Raw genomic sequence first — 23,284 nt, forward strand, 5'->3', positions numbered from 1 at the left:
CAGACCACTAATTTAAATTTTAATATCCCTAATTTCCACACTAGTGTGATTTTCCAAATGTCATTTTGCAATTTATGTCAAACTGCACACCAATTTATCTTAATAAAGTTTATGACACCCCAATTCAGACACAGATATGCAATTCCGATTGAGTGTTTAACAGGCTGGGGAAAAGACACACAAGAGTGTTTGTGTGCTTGTCTATATGAGGGTGCATTAGTGCAGTTTATGAAAGCAGCAAAAACTAAACACGCAAAAACTTGATAATAAAAACTGCAATTGTAAACAGTATATAATACCAATCGCAGTGCTCATAATTATAACAATAAAAGGCTAATCTGTTAAAATAAGCACTTTAGCTCTGCTGTGATTCAGTAATTCGACAATCACAATTTACAAGACAAAAACTTTGTGCCGGAAGGAGACTCCTGCTTCTACACGATGAAAACCAATGTTTGCAAAGAGGATCTGTAATTTTCAAAAGGAAAATGGACAAAACTTTTAACTTAGTGTGGCCCTAATTCTAAAGCCTGCAGTTTGTATTTGTATACATACTGTAGCTGTAATGATAGGCAGACCTTGTAAGTGACACTGTGCAGCTCCTCCCTGGTGTGGTTCAGTTGGGTGTGCAGGGTACTGATCTCTCTCTCCTGGTCACTTTCTCGAACCTGCAAGTCTTCATAGGCCCTCTGCAGGGACTGCAGCTCACACTTCCTCTCCACCAGCTGAGGAGGAAAGGAAAATGTTCAGAAATGACTTGTTTCTAAGTATTATGAGTCTTCACTTCTGCTTCACAATGAAAGGGTAAGCTTACATTAAGAGTGAAGACAGAAAGGATACACATGCAATAGACGGAGCTGGTCTTTAGTTTGTGGTCAACCATCTACAATCTTGAATGAGACTTCTGTGATTAGAACAAATATTGCACAACTGAAATAGATTCACATTTTTATTGTGAGTAGGGCAAGTGTGTGAGCTTGACCTACAATTGCTGGGTCTCTGTAGGATAAGCAAGACATATAAACACACCTTTCCACAAGACAGACAGTGCTGGGATTTGATCAGCTAGACAATTATCCATCACAAAGCTGATGATAGCTATATATTAATGACAATGCCCATCCGAAGTGAGCACAGTCACTACAATAATGACACATATAATACTTTCAATGGTAACAGCAAACTTTTTAATGAAGGGGGCTCAGCAGCTTCAAGCCTTGGGTGTGCAGATCAGCCAATCGCATGATGCTTTGCCCCAGAATGCTGTGAGCTCTGCATTTCCTGCCGTCAGGTTGCTATTGACTATCATCGAGCGGCAGGCCGCCAGCGCGTGTTTCTTCCCATCGAAAAAGGGTAAAAATAACAGGAACAAGTTGTCGGAAATGAAATTTCAATTCATCCAGTCCCTTTATACACTTCTGCGGGAACTCACAGTGGAGAGGGGGATCAATAGTGTTTAGACAGCAGAGCAGATTTTCTAAGCGCTGGATCAATAGGAAAGAGAGAGAAAAAAATACCCTGGCTTTTCTTTAGGTGTTGTAGTAAATACGAACAAATCAGTGGCCTTAGGCTAAACGGATTGACCAGCTGTTTCCGAGTTCTGTGCTGTAAATAAAGATCTATGCTGAACGCTTTGACTGAGGCCCAAGGGGGAAAGTCGTGGAAGGCTACCTCTGCACTACACCCCTGCGCGAGGCTCGGGCACAGACACCTGCACTGAGCGCAGGACAACACAAGATGACAGACAAGCAGGGGGCCGCATTCGGATTCTCCCTTTCACAGCCCTCCACTGCCCAGGCACGCTGAGATTTCCACATGCCGAAATAACTACCTTCTTGGAGGACTTTGCACACACTTCCCACACAGCTGTTGAGACGGCAGAAGGAAGATTCTGGACATACTTGCATGAAAAGGTGCATGAAGCACGGAATCACAAAAACACACAAATAGACTCCCGAAATGTAAAAACCAGCTCGCCATCTTCCTTCCCGTAAACATCGAATAACAGACAAGTGAAAAAACCCTTGTTTAGTGTTCATCAAGAGCTTTGTTCAGAGTTCACCAAACGGAAAAACTGAAATTAGCTGCCTAAGCACAAAGGGAATGGCTTGCTTGGCAGGGTGTATGGTTCTGGATATGTAAATGGGATAGTTATTGCACTTACAGTAAGCTGTATGGTACTGTGGTATGTAGCAAAAAAAAGGGGCTTTTTGAATGTACAGTATTTGCTTGGCATTTTTTCCTGTGCCTTTATTGTCACTGAGATTAGAAGAGAATTTAAAATAATTCACAGGTGCCCCCATTCTGCCACCTTGTCAGTGAACAAGAGTGACATGAAAAGAATGTGTACCACATGTCTGCCAGCAGTCACAATCTGACAGATTACTGTGACCCAATAGTAGTGAAGTCCAATTTATTGGAAAGATATAGTAGGTGTTTTTTTTATAAATATTTTTTGTAAATACAGCTACAATTTACAGAAATTAAACTTTCATGTTCATTTTACTGAGCAAAAAAAAAGATCTAGCACAGAAGAGATGGTCTTTGTATTACGTACCACTGCTTAATTCTGTGAGCACTGATATCATAAGAGCAGACGATTAGGCTATTACTGCTAGTTTAGGCCCCGAGACTGTCCACACTTGAATTATTACTCAAATGCAATGGAAACTACTTACATTACCTTAATAATTCTATTTTTCATTTCTAAATTCTATCAAGGCTGTACAGTATATTTGGAAATAAAGCTATTTAATTTTCACATCCTCCTCAACCACACCTTGTTGTTTTAAAGCACATTGGAGCAAATCAAGTAATTTTTTCTTCCCTTCCTAAATAAAGACAGTATAAATGGCAATGTGTGTATGCACAAACTGGCATTAAATAATTAAAGCAGATGAAGTTATTCTGGGTTCCGCAAGACTCTACTTATTTTCTGTAATAGGATTGTGTTAAATATTAAAACTCTAGTTCTATACAAATGGCAAACCGCAATATGAAAGCTGCTTTTTTTCCTCACTGCTGATCAAAACCCATTTTCACAGGCGGGGAATTAAACAAGACATCTAATCATTAACTCCATTTCTTTTAAGCCTTCACACATCAGGGAGTTGTTTTTCTTCTTGCTACTTTGTCTTATATTTATCCTTAAGATGTCAGAAGTGAGACTCGTCACAGCACATGAAAACAACACGCTGGTGTGCAGATCTGCAGCTGTGCAGATTATGATGATTCCTTTTTAACTGCCTGATACAGAGTGTTAACAGGAGGGTCCATGTGGCTTGTGATCCCCCTCAATGAGCCTGACAGTGTTCAAATATTCATCTGTATATAGGTGCTTTTAAACTGCTATTGAAATAAACCAAGCTCTCCACATCATCAATTCAACCACCATTTGCAACATAAATTACACTTTCAAAAATTCAGACTGGATTAAATACAGATCATTTGACCATGAGTGTGGTGGCTTAACAGATACGGAGACACTAGCGACAAGTGTTCAGGGTGGGAGGAAGCTGGTTCCCGGCTCAATAAAACCCACATTTCATCTGTCTTATTTCATCAAATGCAATAAAGACAAAACTATTTTGCAAATCAAAAACACAGAATATTTCATTACCACAAATTAAAGGACAGTACTGGACTTTCAAGCGACATTTTTCTTGTATGAGTATTAATTTATTTTTCTGTATGTGTAGCAACTTTATTTTTGCATATGCACATAAAGCACGTTGAAGAGGTTTCTTATTTGCAAACATCTGTCTTTTGAAAACTTATTTATTTATTTAATTAGGGTACACTTAAAGTACTGTGAAACTAAGATATACAGCTTTCTTCCATTTATTGCAACTATTAATGGAACATTCTGTGAAGCTGCAGTGGTAAGAGAAAGTATGTTTTATTTGGATGGATAACAAAATAACTTCTGTGTATCTCCAGCTAATGCTTTTAATATAACCTCAATGCTCAGCAGAATAATTGATTAATAAACTCTGTAAAAAAGATAGATGTACCATTCATCTGGCTCAGTATTGTGTGCACATGCTATAAATGTTGACAAAATCCGTGTATCTAAGTGCATTCATTTCCAGTCCCAATATTGAAGTATTTGGGGTTTCTCAAGGAGAGACAAGGACTATTGAATGTCTATTTTTCTGTGCTTGGACAGCAGTTCCTAATGTGAATCGCAGGGTACTCCAGTATGCAGAAGCCTCAGGCTATTCTTTAAGTGGTCTTTACTTTGAAAACACAGGTGTTCTCACGGGAATCTGAAAAAAAAACTACCATTGGAACAAACTCAATGCAATGGTCTGAATTATATATACATACATCATCAGTCCATGTCAGACTTTGATTCACAGTGTAAGACTTGTAAAAACCACTGTGGTATTAGCTTTAATAATGCAGAATGGGGTTAGGCGTTTACTCTTTTTCTGACAAATATGGGAAAATCAATTAATTGTGGTGACATTCCCCAAAGCACCTACATAAATTCAACCTGAAGCTCACTTTCTCTTTTTATCCCTTTAAATGATCAGTAAGAAAAATTATATCTTATTATTGAAATGAGCATTTTGTCACTTTACTGTTTTCTTAAAACATCTGGTCATCCTGAAGACTTGATTTTTACACATTAAAAGTAGATTTTTTTGGATAACATACTGTACAAAAGGGGTAGAAAATTCAGAATACACCTTTTAGGACAGTATCTGTAGTAATGAATAATACTACTGTATGTGAAACTCAAAGAAAAACTAAACATACTGAATTTCTAAAGAAAAAGCACACATCCTAGCAGCATTATCATGTACTTTCATAGACAGTAGATACACACATATACAATTAAAGATACAGTATTCTATATTACATATCATGTAATGTAGAGGTGCATTGGAAATAGAGAGGAAAAAGGGGTGTAACTCATTAATCGTAATTATGGTAAATGTCAGAAACAAAGTCACTGGTTTATGGAGTAAACCCTTCGAAAGGTGAACTAATGTTCCAACACTAATTTCTGATATTGTTCTTTCCTTACTAATCAATGAAGCAATAAGTATACAGCATATTTAAGTAAGTAAAGATTAACCAAAAGTTCTGCTTTCTGCTGCTACTTTCCAACACAACTTAAAGAAAAAAAACATCCAGTTGAAAATCACCAATGAAGTAACAAACCCCAGCAAGACACAGGAGTAAAACATCTATAACTGGGGTTAGGAGTCAAGATGGATCTGTTAAGAGAAATAAGGTCATTACCCTGTATCCCAGCTCCAAACTTCAGATGATAGCCCAGTTCTGTGTCAGGTATTATTGCTTAAATAAAACAGCAGGCCCTTAAGTGTCTGCAAGGACCTGTTCTTGACAAATAAAGGACAGAATAAGGACCACTTATAGAGTAGCCTTCCCTGCACTGTGGAGCTGTGTGACTGTGAGGCCTGTTGTTTCACACTGGGAGATACTGTTCCAGTGTTAAAGCAGCTGTGATTTATTTAATGTGCCTGCTGTCAGCCTGCCTTTCACTGCAGGTCTGCTCACACTTTACCCCATACCATACTGACGCTTCAGTTGTTAAAAAAGGTGCTTCACTATAGGTAAGTCAGACTTTCGAACGGCTAAAAATTCAGAACTGGCTCTTAGAAAACATTCTGGGTTATTGATGCACATTCTCACAGTCATTTCCAGCCACACTGTAACTAGATATGTGATGGTTTTATGCACTGGACAGTCTTCAACTGGGAATAAGACCAATAAGTCGTTTCGTAATCTGTAAACTTCTGCTGCATAAAGTTCCCCCTGACAGCCTGAAAAATATCTGAAAGATATCATACAAATTGCAAAAACGACTCTGAGATGAACCCCCACATCAGCAAAGTCAGTTTAAAAAAAAAAGATTAAACATGGATAGGAGAAAAACTTAATCTATTTCAAGTTTCCTTTAAATCTGATTTCAAGGTGATTTCAGATGTCTGTTCACTGGTTGGCACACAACATGCAGATCATTTTCATTTTTTTAATTTCAACTGTGTTGAAAACTGTTGCTGGTGCTTGTTTTACAAATCTTTTTTCTGTATAAATATTTGTAAGGAAATGTAATTTTTTGTATCTTTAATGACGAATATCTATTCCCAACATGCATTTACAAGTCATCAGAAAACCTTTTCCAAGACCCTCAGTTTTTACTGTTTAGATTATAGCCTGTACACGGTTACGAACTAAAATCCAAATGGGTATAGGGGAAGCAAACTTTTTAAATGTGAATCATTAATTTTGGTCAAAATTCTATATGAAAACCATTTCAAATGAAAGAAAAATGAAATATGAAATGTGTTGATATACTGTATGTGTATACATAATTTATTTGTGTTACTATCTATGCTCAGCCTGATTAAGTATTCTAACAGCCCTTGTAATTTGTGTCTGAATTAAAAAAAAGCAGACTAATCCCTGCAATGAGTATTGCTCTGGTTAACAATATTACACCGAAACCCACTAAAACTGAAATCTTTTTAATTAGTTATTGAAAACCTCTTCCTTTATTAATTTTCCAGCACAATGAGTATGTTGCTCGCCTCTCATCTCTCGCTCTCTCCCCCTCTCTCTCAATGCTCAGTTCAGAAATATTTTATTATTTTTTTAATATGCTGGAAAATTCCAAGCCAATTACTGAAGAGGCAGGTGAAATGGGACTGTACTGTAAAAGAAATCAGTGGTTGCCATGGAGATTTGGTGAGAGAAGCAGATTGTATGCAGTCACATGACCCAGCCCGCTGCATAAAGTAATGCTAACGCTCTGTAGACCAAAGGACGCTTAACCTCAATAGCTGCAAGCAATTGTCGTCTATTCAATTGAATTTATTTGCAATTTTTGTCCGAGGTCAGAGTAACAATGTCTCAACTGCTCCTGCTACTGCTGCTTTTTTCTATCTGAAATAGAGCAACAACGAGAATTGTGTTCTTTTTTTTGTTGTTTTCTTTTACAGAAAGGTGTGGAGAAGGCCCCCTTTTGACATACAGTATATACTGTAGCTGAGGGGAATAATCAGCATTTAAGATATTTTTAAATATTATTTCCTCAGAGGCACTGCGCGCATAGTGAATCTCTCATTTACTTGTCAGGATATCATGTATGTTACATGCCTCATACAGATTACAGATACATGTTACCTCAAGAAACACAACTAACCCTTCTTGTATACTATTACATTATCTAGCTGCTTGAGTTTGAAGCCAAATGATGCCCAGAAATGAAGGGCATCGAGATAATGAATCGAGAGTGAATCCATAGTTTGTGCCCAAGCTTGCTGTGCTTAGAGTCCAAACCAACAGGATTACATTTGGATGCGGGTTAAGAACGAGCCACAGGGAGCACAATTCAATGTTACCAACAAATCTGAACACCAGTATGCCAGAAAGGATCTAATGGCTTGACCACCTGTGCATTAAAAACAGACAGGACACTACAATTTCCTTGCTGAAGATTCAGACTCTTTGATTAATGAATGGTCTGAAGTCAGACTGATCAAGTAACTCCCAAAATGTAAGATGTGCTGATAACAAAAATAATAGGCTTATTTTTCAAACAAAGGCTGTCTCAGATTGCAGCTTTGGTATCCTACTGTGGAGTTGTATTTAACACTGATATGGGGCTTGAGATAGTATTTTACATATGAAATATGCAATCAATGTAAATAAAATAAACTATAATTATCATAGACGGGGTATTAGATGCCTTGGAGTCTTATCAGGGAATTAACAGCAGGAAGGCATTTTAGAAACAAATTGCAAAGCCAAAAGCTGGGTTGTTTACAGTCATCATAAGAACTAAGATTTCAGGATCTGAATAGTCAAAAGGATAATTCTACTCTGTAATGCCTATAAAATGATAATTACCCAAACTTACAGAGGTGTTGTGTACTTTTCACGTGCAGGGTTTTTTATAATGTAATGAAGTACTGAATGTCTGAGAGAGACCACAATGAGTAGAGGAGAAGGAGCTTACTGTATTGAGCACTATGAGGAAAAGAGTCACCCTGTACAGTATACAGAGGCATAACAGATTCCAGATTCATAACTCTACAACATCATGCAGCATCAATACAAATTATGATAGAAAAAAATTACTCTTTTATACTTTTCTCCTAATAATAATAGCACGAGAAAGATTTGGGCAAAATTAGAAGAAAACCATATCACGCTTCCTTGTCACGTCAGTAAGCCCAGCCTGACGACAGTTAGAAGACTTCTCAGATGTACCTGTGAGTCAGTCTGTTATCATAGCTGCTTTCCGCTTCTTCCTATATGTTACAAACCACACAGCACGGAGGGTATGCAGTGGAAACCCTATTTCAATTTAAAGCATTTTTGGAGAGACTGACTGTTCTATGGCAGTAATATAAAAAGCCAACCGTGTGCACTGAATCACTGCCTGTGCATAATTAGAGCTGTTTACAAGACAGAGCGGCCAGGCTCCACTGACAGCCTATAACTCTGTGTCACTTCAGCGTCTCTGCACAGAGATGTCTCGCGGCTATTATAACAATCTGCATACAGATCTCCTGTATTTGTCTCCTCAATAATATTTGCCATAAAGCTACATGGTAACCAAGATCACAGACCAAGGCAAACGCAGTTACACCTTGTCTCCTCAAAGTGGCACTGTGTTCATGAATAATAAACAGGAAATGATAAGACAAAGGTTGAACTGTAATTTGTATACAATGAGCAACACTTTCCTTCACAGCTCATTGGTCATGGTGACATGGGTCTATGCTCTGTGCAACAATACCACAAAAAAGGAATATTTCAACAAGATTAGCAACAGCTCTTGTAAAGTTTGTGCTGAGAAGTTACAGCCTCTTAGAGTCCATTTGAATCCAACCTATAGTGACTCTTCATTGTCAATCTTTGACCAGTACTATAATCCCTATTGTTCTTTAAACCCCTCTGAATCATAACAGGAGAGTACGTCCACCTGCATAATATTATATTTGAGCTAAGCAACCTTCCCAGTTCTACACTGTATTGGTCTCTCCTGGCCCCTTACAGCTCTTTTGTAGCTAAGCCAACAAGCACAGAGGTCACAGTTACACAGAGTGACAGTAAGCACAGGAATGTAAATCAAGGGTGAGCTATTTACAAATCACAAATGATTACCCTCGATTTTAAAAACAAAAATTATTGTAACATGAAAGAGGAGCAAACGGCAGGACTAAAATAAATAAATAAGTTAAAAAAAAGGAAAAAAGTCTAGTGAAGCAATTACTGATCTAATCAAGGCTTTCTGCATGATGGTACTGCTCCCCTATCTTGCTCCCATTTGCATCATAACACAGCGTGCAATATTAATTTCCGAGTTTACTGCTTATTGGAAGTGCAAAGTATGAAAAGCCATTAAGGCTGCAAATGGGAAAGCAATTTGCTGTCACACGGATTCGGCTCTATTAAAGAGAAAAATCTTGTTAACCATTTGGAATTAGAGTCATTTGGCAAAAGGCATTCTGCCGCACTCCACTAAAATAAGTAATTATGCTTCCCTTCTTTCTCTCTCTCTGTTCCTCTCTCTTTCATTTGTGAAGGCGAGGGAAAGGGAGAGAGGGGGGCTGAGGGGTGGCAGGGGTGAATAAGTGGATGCAAAGGCAATTAAAGTTGGGAGCTATCTATTTAGTTAATACACAGTGCACACACGCACAAAGAGTGCACACAAGCAGCCCATCTCCGTGCTTCCTCAGCCTGTCCCTCATCTCCTCCTGCTGCCTTGCTGCCATTCCCTCCATTCCATCACTCATCCTTTTATCTATCTGTTAAATACCCCCAAATTCCCCTTTCTTCCTTTTGCTCTTCTTTGAATATTATCTGTCTACAACACCACTTGTGGTTCTGTGGGAAGGAGCCCCCTTGTGCACAGCAGACTAACCTCAGTCTCACCTCGTCCACATGCTGTAGCAGCACCTCAAAAACGGGTCAGCTGTCCAGCCCTGAAACAGCGCACAGCCTGCACTCTCCCCGGAGCCTAACCCCCCGCCAAACGCACATATCCTCTCCACTCCATGCTGTAGCTCTTTTGAAAGCATAGCAGATAATGCCAGCCATTATTCATGTAGTGTACATACATGCAGGAAGCAGCATGAACTGATGAGATTTCATGGCTGTCAGCGGGCTGTGGATGAGCGGCTGTGTCACACCAGGCCAGGGGTTAATTGGTTAAAGGCGTGTCAGAGGCTCCAGCTGGCCCTCACCCACTCACCTGTTCCTGCTCCACAGCCCTGACGCGAGAGGGCCAGCTCTCACAATTAACGCCTTCCCATTAATGAAGCTGAGAAGCTGCTGGTCGGTTCACTAAGATGTTTTATTGCGGGACCTGCAGGACCTATTAAGGACCCACTGCGCTTCCCAGTCTGACCACACTATTGATCAGCACGGTGACTACTGGATTGTCGACTAGTGAAAACCTTTTTGGAAATGTCAGCATTAGATTAAAATAAAACTTCTGTAATGATATGTGCATGAATATAGTGTGTGTATGTGTGTGTGTGTAAGGGACATAAGAAGGAGACAAAGGCAGAAGAAAATAAATTATTCTTTTTTAAAGATTGCTGCAGCTAACTATTCCTACCTCTTATCGCTAGGCTAGTTTTTTTTAAAAAGCAGAACAAATGCTAAATGAACAAATGAACCCAGATGTCAAAACCCCAGCGTCTAGTAATCCTCAATGGAGACTAATGGTTCGCTGTTTGAAGGCACTGTGGCTGAAGAAGGCTCAACAGCTAAAACAGCAATTGCTGCCCTATTTTTCATTCCAGGCTTTAGGTGCTGTACACAAACATGCTCATTACTAATTACTTGAGAACAGCAGTGCATAGCATGGAGAACACATCAGCATTAATTAAAAAAATGCAAATAACGTGAAGCATCTTCTTCTCTTTCGCAATTTTATCAGACAGGAACTTTGCTTTGCGCTTTTGATCCCCACCCACTACTAGATCTCACCACTGAGGAAAAAGGAGCCTGCGAAGCCCTGCCATTCTCTGTGGGTAAGGGCAGAAACCTGCTAATCCGCAACTGTGACTGGAAGCCCCGAACAAATTGGAAAACACTGAACTAAAACTCACGGGAAAAGGCTGAGATCTCAGACAGACAGACTGGCAGCACCCCACATCTGACAAAGGAGGGGGTTCACGTCTGTGTCGTGTCAAAACGAACCCCCCCCCCCCCACCACCACCACAAGCCCTGATCAGCCCTCGCCACCAGTGTTGCCTTTTTGGCCTGGTCTCATTAACACACACCTCTGACATCATTAAGACGTTTCCTGGAAAATTAATTGAAAGACAGATTAAAAATAAATTAAGAAAAATGTGTTGCAGAATGCCTGCGCGCACTTCATAAATCACCCTGCAAGCCAGGAGCTGGCTCCCCATAATTAACTGCAGACTATTTATTTTATCCTGACGGTATAAATTAGAATTCAGACACACAGATTATATTAGGGGTGTCTGTCATGCGGAACTGTGGCGGGATGTGCAGAATATTTTAAGGATACAAAGACAAGCAGGGGGAGGGGGAGCATTCTGAAACCAACGAGTGTTTGAAAACACTGTAAAGAGGCTATGAAACAGAAGGTGCAAGCAGAAAGAAATGCATACAAAAACACAGGCTACATTCCAGGTCTGCGCGCTTCCTGTGCTTCCCCCATAAGCAGCTGCCTATCTAGACAGATAGACAGAAATGTACACAGATCAGTCAATGAATCTCCAAACTCAATTAATTTTTTATAGGACTCAAACTGTTGTTACAAAATACAGTTGAATTAAATAAACCATTCTTCTATTTTGCTGCCTTAGTCTGAAATGTGACAGGGGTGCTTAAAATTGGCTAACTACATGCAAGAGAAACTGGCTCTATAGACTTCCATGTGAAACCAGTCTTCTCTATAAAACAAATGTTAAATATTTAAGCACAGCATGTGGAATAGGCAAACAGAGCAAAATTAAGTATTTTCACAGTCTAGAGGAATTAGAACTTTACAGTATAAGGAGCTTTTCTCAAAATGCTCTTTTATTTATTTTGTCAGCAATAGTCCCAGCAAACAATGATACGGCAATTTATTATTTTGCTGTTTGAATTGATTTATTTCAGAACTTCCAAATGCCCCCACTCAAACTGCATCTACTACAGTATGTATAGCCCATTCAGTGAGGTGTAGGACTGATCACTAACAAGAGCTCTCCATCTCACTGTCAAGCCTGACCCTCTTCTCTTGCTGTAAAACCGAGCAAAAGAAGCTGCAGACAAACAGCATCTGGAATGTCAGAGCTCAGCTCTGACAACCTCTTCCTGGCATCACTCCCATCATTAAGGGGAATCATAAATAATATCCCCTTCTCTAATTTGCTGTTACAATGGTGATGCCAGTGAAATGACCCTTGAGGGTTCTTACCCAAGAGTGGCAAGCTGCCACAACCTCAATGCTATCAAGTTTGCTTGGCACAATTTCCCATGCACTATATATAATGGTTTTCAAATGACATTTCTAACTTTTACTACCAACATGTTGTTACTTAACGTTACAGAAATCATAGATTGTTGAAACTGCATGTTTAAATCTACTATGTCTCTTAAAGAGAATACACATAAAAACAGTTATGTAACAAGGAATGTAAAATTGCTGCCTGTTGTTACTGCATACTACACTGCTTATCCTTTTCTTTCCATGAGAATCCAGGAGATATTTGCTTAATGCCTCAGTTTATTATGTAGCAGGTATTGCCTGCTGAGTGAGATATTAATGCTTAATTATATGTCAATGGTCAGAAAGAAAGTAATCATATGTGCTAAAAAACAAAATGCACATAGAAATTAGATACATTTCTAAATATTAGTAACAGCAGAATGAAAAATAAATAAACGCACAAATACAATTTAATCTTTTCCAGTAAAAAAAGTCTTACAAAAGACATCTGCTGTCATGATTCTGGGTTTTATTATACCGAGGAAAAATTCCAGCTTTTTCATTCCAGACTACAGTGAAACTTGTTGATTTAACAGACTACTCATTCATTACCTGTCTAATCAATGCTAAATGGATTTGATTTGCTGTATGTCATTGATTTCCTCTGCCATTCTAAAAGGAATCAACTGCTAAAGAAAGTGATTTTTTTTACAATAGTCTTGCACAATAAGTGACTGCTTAAACCTGAATACCACATCAAAGCAGTGAAACAGATCAACTCAAGTGCAGTCATAGAGATTGATCATTTGGATCATGTCTCTCAGAAAGCAAGACGATGGCTGCGAGATTTTCATGGATGGAAATAATACAGATTGCTCCTGCTGAACTCTGTCCTTTTGCCTTTAATTAAAACTGTGAGAGATCAGGGGACTCCCACTGAACTCCAGCTCAAGGAACTTAAGAACAGGTCATAATTCTGAGATGTCAGAGTGGAAGAGGATTACCTTAATAAGATAAAAGGAAAAAGATTGCAAAGAAATCTGGAAATTATACATGGCATCCAAAAATCATGAGGTAATCAGGAAAAGCACAGATGAGGCAGTGAAACACAACCACAACACAGCCAGCAGGTCTTCCATACACTGGAGAACATCAGATAACAAAACTTTTCAGTTCGATCTAAAACCCCTGGTGAAAACATACAGAACAGAAGCAAAAGACCTGAATCCAGAGATCATAAAAGCATTGGCCATAGACTGAAATCATTCTGCACAGCAAGACAGATGCAAAAAAATCTTTTACTGTAACTGCAAAAAATATATATTCAGTTTTCAACTGCAGGCTTAAGAAAAATGCCTTAATGTTTACTCTCGGTACCACAGACACATATCTAAAGAATATGTCGTTTTTGTCTGGTAGCAAGGTTAAAAGGAAACTTTAAGCAGCCATGTTGTTGTGAAAATGGCCCTAAAAGGAGTCGACTAGTACATTAATCCTTTGTTGAAGAAATGGATTAATAGACTCAAATAATTAGAGTTGATGTAGCACTGTTGGGCAGAGCTCAAGATACCATATCGGGCACAAGCAGTGCAGGGACATGCTGGCCAGCAAACGTGTGCTGCTGTATTTGACCTGATGACAGCGAAAGCTCTGAAGAAAAAAGTCACTATATCGCAGCAAGAAGTCATGCAGATATTTAATGCCACCCTCTTCCTAAAAAAACATCAGCATAGTAAGTGAAATAAAAACATCAAAATGTAATTTTCTGTCAAATACTGGACATCAAGACCTAATTTCCCTTGCACAGGAATTACTAAAGATCTTGCATACATAAAAGAACTTACGTAGTAAACAAAGGCTTCCATTTTCTCCATGTTGCCCATTTCAAAAGCAACTATTGTTAAATAACCTATAAACTGCATTAAGGTTTGTAAAATGAGATAAAATACACACATTTAGAAGCAAAATCCTTACAAATGATCAAGATAAACAATATACACAATTCGATTATTTAACAGAATCACCTATTGCGTCACCACATCCTATGTACCTACCATGATATATCACATGGAAAGCAGAACTAGAGACCTGGAATGCACAGTGGAGCTGAATTAAAAACACATCTCACGCCACCAGACCCCAGAAGAGCACGACAAAGATGCAGTTTTAAATATTGGTGATATAGATGATGTAAGTTTGAATGTTTGTTAAGAAATACCGGGGGGGGGCAAAAAATGATTAAAAAACACATTTCATTTTTGGTAATATCAGTTAAGCTTTCGCTCTTCGCTGTTCCTCCAGAGCCACTGAAGGGAATGCTGCCTTTACTGAAAACCGGAACCCACCGAGCGCTGTAATGGCACAAACACCGTTTTCAGGCCCTTCCGAACGCAATACTCTATGCACATGCACAGGAGAAAAAACAGACGGAAATGAGACGCGATTACAGTTGCCCAGCAGACCCCTGGAAAACATCTGCTTCCATAAAATGATATATCCCTGCGTTTCCCGTACATGAGTGATATCAAAAAGACAATAACTCCTCTTCGCAGTATAGGCTGCCAACACTCCTTGCCTGCAGCGCCTCCGTTTACCATTGGGTGTCTCTCTTTCACTGTACATGTGTGCAACTCAAGCGCATACCCAACCGCCCCCCCTTCCCCCTCCCTCCCTTTCCTATCCCCCATCTCCACATAATATATACACCATCATTTGAAAATGGCAGCTTTTTGAAAATTCACCTTGATTATCAGACATTAAAAGTGACTTATCCAGCGCTGAGTGTCTGGCTGGGGGGATGGCTGCAGACAGCAGAACAATGCGGTTGGCTTGGTATTAACGCCTCATCGGGGCGCGCGGGGAAGGAAGGGGAGGCAGCCCTTTGTTCTCTCCCACATCCAATTATTTTTAACGTGTGCCTCTTTTCACAACAACAAGAGCGAATTTAATTTTAATGCACTCCAAAAAAACCCGCTATTCTTAAACAGAAAAGGGACCAGCACTGGGGGGTTAAGAATTAAGCACACATACATATCAATGTGCACACAGCCAGGCACTGATGATAATAAGGCACACTAACTCACACTTTAATACATACACAGAACTGCATTCTGTGTAGCACTGTGGCAAACGTGCTGATATATAGGCTACAGTTAAAATTATTTCAGACAGGGCTGCTTAAAAACAGCCAGAGTTAGATGGGAATAATGCCATCTTTGTGCCAAGTGCCAAGCCAATTAAAATATTACACATTGACGATGAGATGTCTTTAAAATAAAATGTTGAATCGAAAAAAAAAAAGTGTAGGATCAAATATGTTCTAACCGGACAGCCACTTCATCTTGCTGTCGTAACTGCGGTAAAATCAGTGCTGCTCCCAGAAGCAACAGAGCGGAATGAGAGACTCCCTTTAACTTGCCGATCTCTGGCGCAGCGCTATATATCTATCCATCAGAAGGAAACCTTTATATGCATTCAACACCACGCACCGCCATGCTGTTACATTACCAAAAACAAAAACATTACTGAAAATTGCTGAGGCTTCTGCAGAATTAATAGAATTTGCTGTTCACCACTTTACAGTGCCCCCTCTACACCCCAACTACAATTCAACCAAGAGATATGAAATGATCCTGCCCTCTTTATTACGGGTTCTGGTTCTTCAATCAGAGGACTGTGCTTTGCAAGACACCCCCATTTCTGGATCCACACACACACGGTGGATTAAATTCCGGTCTCAGGAAGACCACTGACTGCTGAGTGTGACTCACTCCACTGCACAGTGAAACCAATTCTCCAGAGATACCAAAATTAAAGAGCACAGTCCAGTGTGTTTATGGTTTTCACTTTGTTCTATTCTCAATCAACTGTTTTACTAGCAACCTCTCCTTGCAGGGTCCTAGCTGTCATTCCTGCATTGTGCAATACTGTTCGTTAGCACTGACAGCTCACAGGCAAAATCTCCCCATTATGGGTGAAGTCATTTCTAGCTTTACTACAATCTCAATTATTTACACCTAAGCTTGTGGTCTCTAGGACCTATCTAATTAACCCCAGGTGTAGACTCTGAGGAAAAGGCACATTTTATTCTGGGCTTTTCTGTTCTGTCTTCACAGCAGTTGAGTGCTTATGTGAAAACTTGTGTGTGGCTGTGCACACCCATCACATCTGGTTAACATATTGGTCAACATCGTTTTCGGCCGGCAAAAGACAAATGTTATGAAAGCATTTTTAAAATGAACAGCTAGTGTACATTTCACAGTCAAAACTCTGTGTGTAGATAATATGGAAAAAATGATATATTAAAAGAAAGGTTTTTTGGTAAAGTATTTAGCCATAAGGAAAGTTTTAAAGAAAGATTTTTTTTCCATAGAAGACTGCACAACAACCACACTGCAACCGAGAGAAACCATGACAACTTAGTTGCCACGATGACTGTTCCTTGAACGTGAAAACCACAGTAGGTGCCTCAGGTTAATGTCTTAAACAGCGGCACTGATGCAACTGAAAGATATTATTATTGGGTGTAAATGTGTGTGAGTACCTTTGTCGGCATGCAACAGTGATGCAGTGAGCTTCATAGGCAAAAAAAAGATGAGGTTTCGCACAGCGACGACACTCGTTCTGAAGCGCTGCTAGAGGGATTTGTAGAAACACTGCAAAGGTGTGCAGTGAGCCCGCGGGGGGGCGTAACGGGGGCAGTGCGTCCTGCAGTAGGTACAGTATGAAGAGCAGAAGGGCAGGGGGGATGTGGCCTGCGGAGCTGCCCGGAGCTTTTACCTCTTTGCTGTCAGTGATCTGCCTAGTCTTCAGACTGGACACCTCAGCCTGGAAAAAGACCTCTCTCTCCTCTGCCTGTCATTGCAGAAAAACACAGATTTAGAACGAGGGACCGTCGTTTTGTAAAAGATAAGAGCGTTTCACATCTCACACAGATGTATTCAAGATGCTAAGAGTATGACTGAGGCACATGCACACTGTCCCAAATGAAAACCCTGATTCAGTATACCTCAGTGTTTTATTTGCTTGTTCTTCATATACTTTCCTTCAAATATTTAGCAACTGTCCCAAAAGTTTCAAACACACACGATGCATTTTTAAATACAACAAAATCACAACTAAAAGTACCTTACAATGATACTAACGAAAAAATGGGCAGTATGAAAAATGGTTTAGAAGGATGATGTGCATTAATTGTGAGGCTTATTAGATCAATTTTAATGCTTTGCATACATCTGCAAAAACATTCTTGTATGACTACTGAAATATTCTTCAGACTACTATACACTTGAAGTTATGCAAAGGAGAGTAACTGATCTACAGTAGAGCGTTAACAGTTTTAACTATTAGAGCAATCATCCAGTTACTGAAAATGCAGGATCAAGCCCTTTCTGCAAAACAGGGGCCTTTACTTCTTCCTTGTAATATCAACGCACAGAGGGAGCGGGAAGGGAGACCTGCTCCTCTCGTATTTGGTACTCCTATCATGTCACAGAGGAGGAGGCCCATGTAATCTGCTCCTGAGCCAGCGCTGCTCAGATTAAACACTGCAGACATGGTGTATGCATCATTAAATCAGAGCGTGGTGTGCCGGGGTGAATGTCGACAAAGGTGACACATACGGTGACACTTAAAGTAAAAGTAAAATCGCATTAATAATAACACTAATGTTAGATCCACCTAGCTTCATTTCCATCACGAAGTGATGCGCATTCATTTCAAGCAAAATATGTTTGGGATTAATTTCTATTGCAGGAGGAAAAGAATGGCAACCTGACACTGTGTATTGTGTAGGGGATATTGAAGACACTGTACAGGAGGTCTAGGCAGAGAAGGCAAAGAAATTAAATTTTATTACCTGCAGGGCTCCTAGACAGAAAAAAAAAGCGATCCGGATTAATTTCATTTACAGAGGCATGAACGCTCTGTGGCAGCTTTGTGAGGCAGGGAGTGATAAAGCCGTGGAGAGTGGGAGCAGAAAACAAGTTTAATGGAATACATTACTGGCAACAGAATGGTGCAAAACGCCACCTCACCCTCTTGCAGGCAACTCGTGCTTCATCCTGCAGTCTTTGCGCTCTGTCCTGGCAGTGGGCGAGCTGGGCTCGGGTCTCAGAAAGCTGCCTCTCCAAGCCCTGGCAGCGCCGCTCAGCCTCCAGAGCCTCCGAGGCCCCTCTCTCTTCAGCAGCTCTCTGCAGAGAGCACACCGCGGCCGCCAGCCTTTCAACCTGCAGGGCGGCAGCACAGAGCACAGGCACGTTGGTGTATGTGACGAGTTTACCCCATAACCCCCGGCGTGCGAGCCGCAGGTTTGGGCCAGCCCTCAAGTGAGAGATATCAAGTGCTGTACAGGACAGCTCTTTCTGCGTGGCAGTTTTTAAATGAGGATTTACTTAGGTGTAGAAGCACAACCAGCATAGCGCAGACCCTCACGTTTCTGGCACGGTTCACATTAGTCAGTACATTCAGTTTTATCATTTCACAACAATTTGTGCACTGACTAATATTATAGGAGGGCTGTTTATTTCAAATTGCTCTTAGATAAGGTTGCAACACCAATAATCTTCCCTTTCTTGTAGGGAAAGCTGCCTGTTCACTGTCAAGACCTTAAACTGTGGCCAGAGCCTCAGGTATTTCATACCAGGATTACAAACAATTACAAACAAAAAACAATTAAACAACAATACTGTAATAATATCTCACATGCCACGCAGTGTGCCTTATTGCATCAACACAACCACAGTCTAAAGCACTCTGAAAGTGTTCATCTTCCTTCTCCAATGACAGGGCTGCAGTGGTTTAATGGGCGATACAGACCCAGTAACATCGCCAAACAACCACTGGCACACTGGCACTGTTCTTGACATTTGTCCAATATATCACAAAGGGCAAATTCACTATTACGAGGGAAGCAAGACAGGGTGATTGAGTACCAAATAAGATACCGGTAACCGGTAATAAGTAGTCAGCTGAGGCCAAAAGCAAATTGACTAACTGGTCACCAATGCTAAGCCCACAGCCATGTGTTCTCAAGTTATTAAAATGCAGACCAATCGTTTCAAGCTCAACCTCAATAATAAAGTTCTGTTTTTGGCTTTATCAAATGCTATTTCAAAGATGAAAACTAGAAAGTGGACAGAAGGGGAATTGGATGAGCTCACCAGACTGCTGGAACACTGTCTGAGAGTCTGCGGCCAGGGACGCTTCTTTATACTTTGCAATGAGTGCAATCACAAGCCCTCCAGTCATCCACAGAAAGGCACAAAATATAATTTCTCAGTAACCTCACCAGGGAAAGCCGTGTAAGATCACAAGCTAATGGAAGGAGTGTGTGACTCACTGGGGAAATTTTATGTAAAAACATGGTCCAAATGTGAACACAGCATTACTTAAAGGACAAGATACACACAGCGAGCATGACTGAGGTGAGCACAGTGCTGTGCATGTCAATGGTTTCTTTACTTGCACTTAGATTCCTGATGCAATTACAATGCGTGATGCTTTTTAGCAGCTCTTTAGAACACATTAAGAGAAAAAACATTATAAAAGGTCTTTTTTGTCAGGTATTGATTGGATCATACCATTTTTTCCTTGTTTGAAGTATGCAACAGAAATATCTGAAAGGATGCTACAGCAATTTCTCATACAAAATGATAACACTAAAGCCTATAATTATTCCAGAGCAATAGGCACTAATCTTTTGACCAGACAAAACAACTATTGCTACACTCCCAATGCCATAACGACGTAAGCACCATGGCTCAGTGTGTCTTGTCTTACCTCATCACTGAGCTCCAGCTTACATCCCCTCAGAGTGCTGTTCTCTTCCTTCAACTGCTCCAGATGACCGGTCACCTCAGCTAACTGCAGGAGGTATAGTCAGAGAGCCCAGACCACTTTAATCTCGGCTTCCTCTCTGATACTAACAGACTCTTCCCTAACAGCAAACTGAATTCTGACACAATCTGATTCTCTAGACATTACCTCTGCTGTATTAGTACAATTAAAATGTATTATACTTCACAAATCTTGGATATACTGTAACAGGTTGTATAACATCCATCTGGACCACAGGTTTGGACTTTGCTGTTGAATTTTTAGCCTTTTCTTTAAAAATTATTTAAGATTCCAGTTTTATGTTGCCTAGCTATAGTTCTGAAAATTTCAAATCTGACAGGTGCAAGGAGGAAATTGTTACCATGACTGCTTAGCAAGTGAACTTGGCAGCTTATCATCCCGTCAGTTCTACAAATTATACCTCTTTTTGCTTTGCTGAGAGTTCACAACAACTAACAGTCAATAACTCGTAGAGCTGTTTTAAATTACATAACTGCTTTCAGAAAGAGTGCAGTCCTTGTTCATGCTTGTTCAGAAAGCCAAGGGACTGGGCAGTCTGTGGAATGCAAGAGCAGCACAGCACTCATGGACACCGTAAAATGCATGACTCGCTGTGGCTGGATAAAAAACAAGTGAAGCTCAGAGTAGATCATGTTTATTCAGCATGGATCTTCTTTGATCTGAAATCTTAGGATACTGCCCCCGAGTCAATATGTGCTAATGATACGATGATTCTGGCATCGTATGTGCAAATGGATTCCACCTGTCGTGGACGGTCATCTTACTTTTATCAACTTTGTCTGCTAATGTCTGTGAATTATATCAAAATGTTCAGATATCAACAGACTTCAACACCAATTGCAAGAGACAGACGGCATACCTATTTCATTTCCTCCAGTTAAAATATCTACATAACATTGTATTGAAATGGAGCAACTACCATTTTAAAAAAATTGAAAAAATAAGATAAATCATGCCATAGAGATCTAAAAATAGAAATGGTCCATGTTGGTGAACTAAATCAGATTGTGCTTGAAATGGCATTTGTATTTGTATTAATGTGTATTCTAGTTTTAAATGACTAGCTTAACAAGACCGACTTAAATGTACGTCAGCTTTATAATATTTTTCCAGCATGGCTTTTGCTATTATTGCATAAACAGGAAGAATACAGCCAAACAATATGTTTAAATAACACGCCCAAATTCAGACACACATACAAACAGCTGTGGGTGCGAAGCATGAAGTTAGGAATGAAGGCCCTAAAAGCCTGGGCCTTGTAGTTGCGAGTATACCTGTCTGCGGAGTTCCTCTCCTTGCTGCCCTGCTGTGTGCAAATCCCTGTGTAGCTGCTGGGCACGGCTCTGTCCTTGCTGGAGCTCAGCCTGGCTCTTCTGCAGCTCCCTCTGCAGCTGAGAAATCCTCTGCTCCTGGACGTCCAACTATCGAACCACAAGACACGCCAGAGCGCAGAGGAAAAGAAAATCAATCGGCCATGTAAAGCCCCTTCGTCTCTTCAGGAAAACTGCCAGCCCATCCCTGGACCTAACAGCCATGCCTTTACCCATCCAGTTTGCACTGACATCTCCTACATACTCGTTCTGACACGTAAACCATCAGCTACTGGATTTCTGCTTTCAAAACTAAATGTGCCTAAAAAAAGAAAGTCTCTTCTACAAAACCTGTGTGCCAAAACAACAAACCCACCTTTCTATCACTCTTACAACTTAGACTAAGGTAACCTAGAAACCTTCACCTGATTGCTTGCCACTATGACTACACAGCCTCACAATTTAAAAGAACTGACACCAAACCAAAACAGAACTGAACCAATCTGGCTCCGTCATAGAATATATGTATTAAATACCATGAAGCAAGGCAGGAGATTTTATTCTGACCAAAAAAACCCCACAAATTAAGTTCAGTTCCATGATATAGTAAAGACTGCACTATAACATAAATAAATCCACACCTACTGGTCTACTCCATGGAGCACAGTGACCTTCGTTTATTACTGTAAAAGCCTTCTTGTCTAAGAGAACAACAGGTTTTAAAAAATGTGCTGATTAACACGACACATTTACTTACTAACGCACAGCGCAGAGAGGAGTGACCGACCCCAAAAGCTGGTCCACCCCACGGTCAGCCCTACATACCTACTGTACAGTGGCACATTACTGCCTGAAGAAAGAGGCAAGATGGAGGCCCAGGAAATTAAGAACATTGTCCCTTCATAAAATGAAGACACTGAAAATTGAAAAGAAAATCCCACATATCCACCAAAAAAGACATTAGAAAGCAGGACCCAGCTGAAGGTTCTCTGCCTTTTCCTCCATCATTGATTGTGTTCCATTGACAAGCACAACAATCGAATTCCCAGCCCGAGACCCTCTTGGCGAACGACGAACATGAAATTCCTGCTTTTTAAAAAAAAAATTAAAAGAAATAATTTTGGGATTTTTTTTTATTCTTTAAAAAAACAGCTCCTCCTTTTGCTCAGAATCCCCCGTTCTGTGCGCGATCCACATCGATAACCCTGCTTTCTTTCTTTCTCTTACAATCTCTCTCTCTCTGTATTCTCCCCTCCTAAACTGATCAATACTTCATTTAAATCATGACATTAGCACACTACAACTGAAAAGAAGATTGGAAAACCAAACCAGCTCTTATGTTAAACAGTAGAAGTGAAAGGGGTTTTATTTTTAGAAAACACACTATCAAAAGAAGTTCATAGTAAATTCCAAATATTAGACAAGTATTAAAGGTTTATGTTTTAACTCCCAAGCTCCAAACTAAGCAATATTTCATTAAAATCTGGAGAGTTGTGAGCGATCACAAGATCTGCAAAAAGGAATAAATCAATTCCAGATGCAAAATAATTACTTGAATATCCATTATAATTTCAGATCAAAAGTACATTTTGTATAAAACCAATAGAATGCTACCCCTTCAAAACTAATTTGATGTATATCTAAATGTTCACATACAGTATATAGGAAAATATA

The 23,284-nt window shown here is 40.0% G+C and overlaps 1 protein-coding gene across 1 annotated transcript in view; it reads right to left on the reverse strand.

Moving 5' to 3' along the window:
- Positions 1 to 23,284, reverse strand: part of pmfbp1 (polyamine modulated factor 1 binding protein 1) — a 152,865-nt gene that overhangs the window by 36,007 nt on the left and 93,574 nt on the right. The window contains exons 12-16 of the mRNA XM_088938848.1: positions 21,575 to 21,721; positions 20,223 to 20,306; positions 18,479 to 18,670; positions 17,223 to 17,297; positions 579 to 725 (exon numbers count right to left, since the gene is read on the reverse strand). Of these exons, the coding sequence (XP_088794974.1) occupies positions 579 to 725; positions 17,223 to 17,297; positions 18,479 to 18,670; positions 20,223 to 20,306; positions 21,575 to 21,721 (645 nt within the window). The remainder of the gene's footprint in view (positions 1 to 578; positions 726 to 17,222; positions 17,298 to 18,478; positions 18,671 to 20,222; positions 20,307 to 21,574; positions 21,722 to 23,284) is intronic.

This window comes from Atractosteus spatula, chromosome 21 (genome assembly GCF_055471065.1).
Source record: "Atractosteus spatula isolate fAtrSpa1 chromosome 21, fAtrSpa1.hap1, whole genome shotgun sequence".
NCBI lineage: Eukaryota > Metazoa > Chordata > Actinopteri > Semionotiformes > Lepisosteidae > Atractosteus > Atractosteus spatula.